This window comes from Coffea arabica, chromosome 11c (genome assembly GCF_036785885.1).
Source record: "Coffea arabica cultivar ET-39 chromosome 11c, Coffea Arabica ET-39 HiFi, whole genome shotgun sequence".
In the NCBI taxonomy this organism is placed as follows: domain Eukaryota; kingdom Viridiplantae; phylum Streptophyta; class Magnoliopsida; order Gentianales; family Rubiaceae; genus Coffea; species Coffea arabica.
Window position 1 is genome coordinate 28,657,967 of NC_092330.1, and position 8,876 is coordinate 28,666,842.

Here is an 8,876-nt window from a genome sequence, read left to right on the forward strand (position 1 = left end):
GAGTAGTGTCAAATCATCCCTTTGATTTAGTAAGCTTTGTATACCTGTTAACCTCCAATATAAATTTTTTTAGACTCCTCCTCCCCTGTAGTTTAAGATCGAATAGATTATACAATTGTTATCATTTTCGAAAAAAAGGATGCGTTGTTACTTATAGGCCAGTGCTTATACAAAATTATAGTAGAGATGCTTAATCTATATAGACCATGTATGGTCCATTTGGAGTTGCGCTACTTTTACTAAAAAAAAAAACTTTTAAATATTAAAACTACTTCTAGAGTCTTGAAAAATTAATTTTTCATAATTTAAAGAGCGCAATTTTTAGTAATTTAAGAACACTTTTATTAAAAACACTTATATCATAAGTGTTTCTTTATAAATCATTGCAACCCCAAATGAGGTCTATAAGTTAGTAAATATAACATTTGAATAGTTTTGTTTTTTATTACCACCATATATTATACTCCATCCGTCCCACTTTGTTAGTCTTGTTTTCCTTTTTCGTCCGTCCCAAATTGTAGTCCACTTTCCCATTAAGAAATATAGTAATCTTTCAAATTATCTAAAATACCCTTATTAAATATTTTGTTATTAATACATTGTTATTAAATGCTAACCCACTACATTGAATACATTGAGTTTTTCCAATACATTGACTACATTGATTAGCATAAGGGTATTTTAGGAAATTATTAATCTAAATTTATGTTTCCAACCAAATTAATTACACTTTCTTAATCTGTGTGAAAAAAGACCAAGACTAAGAAAACGGGACGGAGGGAGTAGTATAATTCTGAAATGATAGGTTGCTTATAAGAATGCTTCTAAATTATCCATCAATATAATTTTTACATCAACAACAAATTAAACACACATATTTTTTATTTTCATTTTTATCAATTAAACCAACTTATATAGACATAATATGTGATTTTCGAACCACATATTTTAAGGGTGAAGCCTTGTTGGCAAATCGGATAGTAATCTGTGCGCTAAGTCCAAGACTGAAGATTGCCCGAATTGCTAGCGTCGGCCGATTGCCAATATACAATACGTGCAAATCCCAACTCCCAAGGATTCTGTCCATGAATCTGCACTTTTCCGGGAAACAGTTTGTATAGATCCCAAATTTCAACCCTTTTACTGGATGTTGTCAAAGTCATTTGTACTTTCCCAACTAGTCCACGTGAGACTTCGTGGTCCTGCTCAGCTGCTCCCTCTGCACAGATATAATCCATTACATTTATGCTTTAGGATCAAACTTCTATGGAGAATTGAGTCAACTCCACATATATGGCGAATAAACTTGAGAAGGACACGTGTTGATGCTGACATCAGCATATTTATGGTAGAGAGAGGGTTAACATGACAACTAGACAAAGAGTTGTTGAACGTGGAGGTAATAACCGGTGCACACGGTCAAAAGAAAATGCACTTGCCTTGACAGACAACGCGCCTAATAGGTGTTTATCTCTCTGGCATGCATAAATGTTTTCAAAATAAAGAATAATATGCTCCTATGACAGGATTTTAAAATAAATATGAAGACAAAATTACAAGGGAATTGTAGACAATTACACAAAAGTGTTTCCAATTTACTTGGATAAATTTAATTATTTCATATAACTAAAATTTATTTATATTGGTTATATTAAAATTTACTAATTTATAAGTTGATTTGCATTGAAACCTAATGATTTGTTCAATTATTTGCACTAAATACCTCGCTTTCTGAATATATATATATATATGATCCTCATATCATTTCGGAACATATTTAATAAGAGGGAAAAGTTAGCGAATAACATACTTGTATTGAGGTTACTTATATTAATGCATGTTAACGGGTAAGATTTGATTAGATTCCTTTAATCCAAATTTAGGCCCATTATATTTAATTAGATACAGAAACCCTTGTGAGCCTGAAAAAGTAAATCTAGACACGTATCCTCATGGGTTTGGCCATTCTTGGATACTTTTTTGAACATACAATAAAGAACTAAAGTAAAAATATTTTACAAATATATAGAGTTTAAAAATAACATAAATACTATATAATTTTTATTTTCAAATAATAAAATTAACATTCAATAAGTTGAATGCAATATTATGAACTCAAAGAAAGAACTAGTATCAACTACTTTTTTTTTATTTTCAAAACTTCATCTACGTCCATTGAGTCACACAATAGATGGGCGGGATTAGGCGATTTTTTTTATATTAAAAGCATATCTTTTAATTTAGCAGTCATAAAATCTTAATGTATTTGATCCAATGACTATAGAATATTAGATTTTATATACATGTATGTATATGTTTGTGTGTATATCTATATATATATGTATGTAATTTATACATAAATCTGAGTAGAGTCTAGTTTGGATCTAAATTTGGGTATAGATAGTAAAAAATTAGATTCTACTAGACCCATGACTCTCTAATAGGGGTTTGGGTCTGGGTAAAGGTTGGATTTGAGAAATTAAATCCAAACTTTACCCAAGTATATTGGGTCTGAATTGGATCTAGATAAGATTTACTAATTAACATGCCTACTTATATCCAAATTTAAAATTTTATTCTAATAGGCCCGTTCTTGTATCATTGATTAATATTCATTTTCATACCAAATATAAATGTATTTCTACAACATGTAATGCGAGGCAAACCAAATGAAACTTCACGCTATGTACTTTTACTAGAATCGTTTCTTTAAGTACCCATGATATTAATCTTTCAACTATTATAAAAAATTTTAAAATTTAGGTTATAGTAGTTTTGCACTTGGCAACATAACATTTAAAAAAATATGATGGGCATTTTAGGTGTAATTAAGGGTGTAAATAAGCGTAACTCAATAGAGTTACTTGCAAGTTTGAGTTCTTAATGATCGAGTTCAAATAGATCGAACAACTTGAAGAGCTCAAGTTTGAACCTAATATGCAAGTCTCGAAAATTCGTCGAGTATAAATGAGCTCAATTGAGCTTCAATATATATATATATATATATATCAAAATTTTTATATTTATTAGTATAAAATATCTATCGTGTCCTTTGTTTAAAATTGTATAAAATATTAGTTTATATTACTTAAACTTGATTGCGCTCGATTAAACTCAATTGAACTGAATTGAGCTTAATGAGACTTGATTGGGTTGACTAAGCTCAATTAATCGAGCTTTGATTGTGTTGGATCTGATTGAACTCAAACAAGGTAAAATAAATTCGATTTAAATTCAAACTCAACTTTCAAGAACAAAACAAACTAGAGTTCAACTTCAAGTTTTTTCTACATGTTGATGCATCATTTTTGGCAACAAGTAACAATTAAGCATTAGTATAAATTTCCATAAATATTAGTTACAATTCTATTATCATAATTTTCATCACTTGTTTATTAATTTTATAACAAGTGTTCCGTAATTAAATAGATAATTCAAAACATTTTTTGTACTTGCGATATTTAGTTATCATACTTTTTCAAAAATGATATAAATAATCAAACATTAAATATCATACTGAACTATTTACTTTATGTTTAGAAATTTTAACAATGAATACTTAAATTTTTGTATCTGTATTTATAGTTGACAATAGAAAAGATTTATATATGCTTGAGAGGGTAAAACTAGTAAAAAAGTCATGAAGAGACATCCTTACATTTTTATAAAGGCTTTCACAAGTAAAGTCTAATATTCACAAGGAACATTTCAAGAGGACATAAAACAATTCTGAAAATCCTGCTGGCAAGGTTTATTTTCCGAGGACATAAGCACTAATTTTTAATATTTCGAGGAACTATGAAAAATTTTCTGAAGTCTTGGATTTATTTATGCTCCTCAGTCCTACCATTTCACTCCACTGGCGCGTAGTTATGCGGAGTTAGCGATGCGGAATATTGTGGACCACAAAACTACCAAGATTTGACAGCACCGCAGTCCGTCCAACCAACCCATTTCAGACTGACATAGCCGGTTGCCAATTTATAGACTAATTCATAGGGTCAGCTACAAAAGACACCTTAATTTCAGTGATTGTTTGTTGTCAGCTTCACGTTTTATCTCCCTATATAAGGAGTTGACCTGATTCTCCGCCATAGAATTGTCCTTATGCTTTAACATTACGCTCCAAATAAGACTGAGGACCTTCGATTTGCTTTTGTCTTTGTACTTGTTTTCGTTCTTGCTGCACTGAAACGGGACTTGCTGAGCTGCCAGGTAACCTCTCAGGCATCGCATCTTCAGGTTATCCTTGTGATGGGAATAAATATTAAATAACAGATAACAAGATTGTTGCAGTACATCTGCTGTTCTTCAAACCAATTCTTACTGTTCCTGATCAGTTTTCAACCTACTTGGGCATCAATCTTTCGTTGCTCTTAGAAGCATCTGGCTTTTCTGCTGCTAGCACTGAATCCCTTCCCCATAATCAGCCTCCGCTGATCCCGGTTGATTTTAGACTCAATGGAGCAGTGTTCGTGGGTTATTTGAAACAGATTTGAGGAAAATCACCCTCAAAATTCATATAGAGTTTTCAGTACTCTTTAGCCGTTGGAGGGGTTAACAACTTCCAAAGCCTGACTTTGTCACCGTGTAATCTTGATCCATCTTCTTGCGAGTTTGCCAACGGAGTAAAGCTTTCTCTATCTTGTCCTGTAAGTGAAGCTGATAAGCGGCTACCTGAACCTTCAGCTTTAGTATTACTTTTGAAATTATAATGTTAGTAAGTTAACAGATCTTTAGCAGGTTTGGGAACAGACGAGTTTTTTGTGCGATTCTCGACTCTTTTAATTCCAGCTGAAGCTTAGCCTATCTTATAGTAATTGGGCTCCTTGCCAAGATGTGGATAGTTGGCGTTTACATTGCTATTGCTGCAATTGCATTTGGGTTAAGTGTTGCTACTGCAGCAGCTTTCCTACTCTTTCAGTGGAAGAGGAGGAAGCATGGCCAATGTAAGAATGCAGATGTTGAGCTGCAACAGCTTAGTTTGAGCGTAAGAACTACCAGCGAGAAGAAAGTTTCATTCGAGGGATCCAATGACGATTCTCTTAACGGTCACACGATCGACACCACCCCACATAAAACAGTACTGGTTGAGACATATAGTACTGAAGAACTGAGAAAGGCGACAGAGGATTTCAGTTCAGCTAATCTCATTGAGGATTCTGTATTCCATGGTCGTCTAAATGGAAAGAACTTGGCGATAAAGCGTACGTCGATGGAAACCATCTCAAAGATTGAGCTTGGGCTTTTTTATGATGCCATTCACCATCATCCCAATATAATCAGGCTTTTAGGGACCTCCTGCAGTATGACAGAGGGCTCTGAGTCTGATTCCTTCTTGGTTTTTGAATATGCAAGGAATGGATCATTGAAGGACTGGCTTCACGGTGGATTGGCCATGAAGAGCCAATTCATTGAGTCCTGCTATTGCTTCTTGACTTGGAATCAAAGGCTGAAGATCTGCCTAGATGTAGCCATAGCCATACAGTTCATGCACCACATTATGCATCCTGCTTATGTCCACAGAAACATAAAGAGTCGAAACGTATTCTTAGATGAAGATTTCAATGCAAAAGTTGGAAATTTTGCTATGGCTAGATGTGTTGAAGACAGGGTAGAAGACCAGCAATCTAATCCAAGCCCACCTGCCTCCTGGAGTACAGGCTATTTGGCGCCTGAGTATCTTCAACAGGGTGTAATTGCCCCAAGCATAGACATTTTTGCTTTTGGCGTCATTTTGCTTGAGATTTTGTCAGGACAAACACCAATGATAAGGACTGACCTCAAAGGTGATGATTACATTTGCTTGTCTCAGAAAATCAAGTTCATCTTGCAGTCCGATAACGCCGAAGAACTGAGGGAGTGGATAGACAATGCACTGGGAGAGAATTATTCATTTGATGCAGCAGTAACTTTAGCCAACCTTGCAAGAGCCTGTGTCGAAGATGATGCATCTTTAAGGCCGAATGCAGGAGAAATTGTTGAAAAGCTATCAAGATTAGTTGAAGAATTGCCAGAAGGAGATCAGTTTGCTACATGTGAAAGCTCGTGCAAACCACTAGTGAAGGCAGCAGCAACTGCTATGTAAACAAAGTAGGCATCAGATGTTGTAATTTACATTTGATGTGAATTTAAATATAGTCTTCTTAGAGCTCCAAAGGTGTTTGCTATAGTTATATCCTTATTTTTCAGTACATATTTAACTAATTATTCAATCTCTGAGTTTAAAGAAGATTGTATTCTGACAAAATTTTCTTGATGCGAAAGATTAAACACGACAATGCCTTTGAAAATTGGAAAGAGAAGGTATGATGCTTGTAAATGGCTTTTACTACTATTTTGGACATTCGATGAAAACACAAAAAATGAGACAGTAAATTACCACAAACTCCGCGATCATATGATATTTTACCATATAACTCTGTGTCATTTTGAAATGATGACATAATTAGTTCACAGAAATTGTCTTTCCCGCCACTCTAATGCTCGAAAAATGCCTACTAATTTATTTTTTTTTTAAAAAGCGAACAAAAAGGAATATTCTTACCTTCCACCACAGCCTTTTTTGCGATATATGAACAAGTCACCCAATGATCTCTATTTTAAAGTGAATACTAATGGAAAGATGAAAATTTTGGGGCTAGGTCTATTCCTTCATGAAGTGAATAAATGTTCCTCTAATTTCTCGTAATTGGATGAATTTAGAGGTTTTTTGGGGTTTTTGGGAATTGACGGTGGTCCGGTAGTGGTTATTGACTTTCCCGATTGCGATGGTGTTGACTTTCCAATTGTGAAGCAGTTAGAGATTGAAGAAGCGGTGGAGGAAAAAAAGCTATTCTTTCAATTTTACATTTCGACCCAATAAAGTTTTGCTCCTCTTAATTTGACCTTGAACAATGCAATATACAGCAAATGTTAGTGACAAAATCAAATAGAAAGAAAAATGTTAAATATTTAAGTAACGGTATAACTGGCACTTCAATTGACACTGTTGGTCATATTTAATTTTGTCCATTTTTCATATTCTATAAAGCCACAGGAGAATTATGTAATTATATTAAAATGATAGGGCAGTCATGTGAACCACCAGCCTTTGGGCTGGTGGCTACCACCTAACTTGGTGGGGTGGGAGGCAACGATTCAAACCTTGCCTCCCACCAAAATGCCACATTTAAGTGGTTTGCTTCAAAAAATTCAGGCGGGTGTGTTGTGCATCAATTTGGTTCGGTGATGGTTCAGTCCCTTCCGAGTTATCCCTGGGTCCCCTTAGGTCCGCCCCCTCCCCCTTAGTGTAGAATAGATTAGGTTATACAACAGTTGTCGTTTTCGAAAAAAAAAAAAAAAAAGGATAGGGCAGTCATGTGGTTGTAAGCAAAATCATAAGGGGATGATTTGTCATTTACCAGAAATGAGGGGATGAGCCCATGATGAAAATTTGACATTATTCTTATCCCTTTTCATATAACCTTAAATTCCTCCAGGCAAAACATAAATGGTGCTATCTTTCATTCTTCTATCACAGAATAGCATAGACTACAGGAATCCATGAGAAAATTATGATATACAACAAAATGGTGGATCATACAAGTTAAAACTTTATCAAAATTACACCTAGCTGGTTTAGCCTTTCAAGTCACATTTTGACTGCTAATATGCAATTAACTTAAGCTCGCAACATGTTTTGAATCTAGAATTTCTTGCTCTGGTTTCAAAATTTTCAAGTATTTAAAAGGTTTTAATGAAAATGTTATTGGTAAGTGTTATTACTTTTTGACAAAATTGAGGTGGGTGAGGCATATAACCACCCCATTAAGTAGCACTTTGTTGCTACTTCTAGTGTGGCACAGAGCGATTCTTTGTTATTTTTCATTTTTTGACAAAAAATACAAATTTATTTATGAAATGTATATTGATAGAAAATACATCAAATGCACTCACAAAAATAACAAAGTTGAAAAATTACTGGATTTAATAGGTTTGAAAAATAATAAAGGTTTACCATGAAACTCCAATAGATTCTGAATCATGGTAAATCACGAGTAATTCATTGAATATCTATGCATGTCAACATTTACAAATTAGCTATTCAATGAGTTCAAACTCAAACTTGATGCTAAAATCTAATAAAAGGACCCAAGAAATCCCAAACACAGTTCTTCATCTTGTCAATTGCCTTCCTTCCACCTCCCAATTTTACCTTCCGGGTTCATGACCCATTTCATCACCATTCAAATAGTTTTGACAAAAATTCTAAGGTCAAAATTTTGATCTATGGGATTTATTGTAAACTCCATAAAATTTTGCTGTCTTTGGAGTTTATCTACGCATAATCATTCAAAAATAATTTCAAAAATTCCCAAAACCAAATCATGTTGCACATCTTGTAGCTCAGTGGAATTTATTCACCTTATAATGCACCTTCATTATAAGAATATTACATTGTACATTTCACGAAAAAAATATACTACTGTTAGCACATGGTATACATACATATATGCATCTATACGCGCACACACAAAAATACACCAAAAGATTTACTTATGAAAAGAAGATACATAACAATCACAAGAATGATAAGTTGTATAACTGCTTTTATACTTGCTAATAGAGGATATAGGGCTATCTTCTCTATCTTAACTAGGGATAGTAGAGTAAAAGGAGAAGTAATTGACTAGCATAAATACGGAAAATGAAGTAAATGTTATAAAGAAAGTGATTCAAACTTGAAAGTGACATAATTGGTTTTGAGTCCTTCTCTTAAACTTCTTAGGCATAAATCTTGGCATAAATGTATGCCAATTTATTACATAAGATATAGTCCAGGTCTATGGTCATAGTTTAAGTGCTACCCATTGCTATGTATAAACTATAAAGGA

At 33.7% G+C, this 8,876-nt stretch overlaps 1 protein-coding gene across 1 annotated transcript; it reads left to right on the top strand.

Annotated features, from left to right (window-relative positions):
* Window positions 1-4,230: 4,230 nt before the first annotated feature.
* LOC113715457 (protein LYK2-like) lies at window positions 4,231-6,093 on the top strand. Its single transcript, XM_072071424.1, has one exon. The coding sequence runs from the start codon at window positions 4,838-4,840 to the stop codon at window positions 6,086-6,088; it is 1,251 nt and encodes a 416-aa protein (XP_071927525.1). The 5' UTR covers window positions 4,231-4,837; the 3' UTR covers window positions 6,089-6,093.
* The last annotated feature ends 2,783 nt before the right edge of the window (window positions 6,094-8,876 follow it).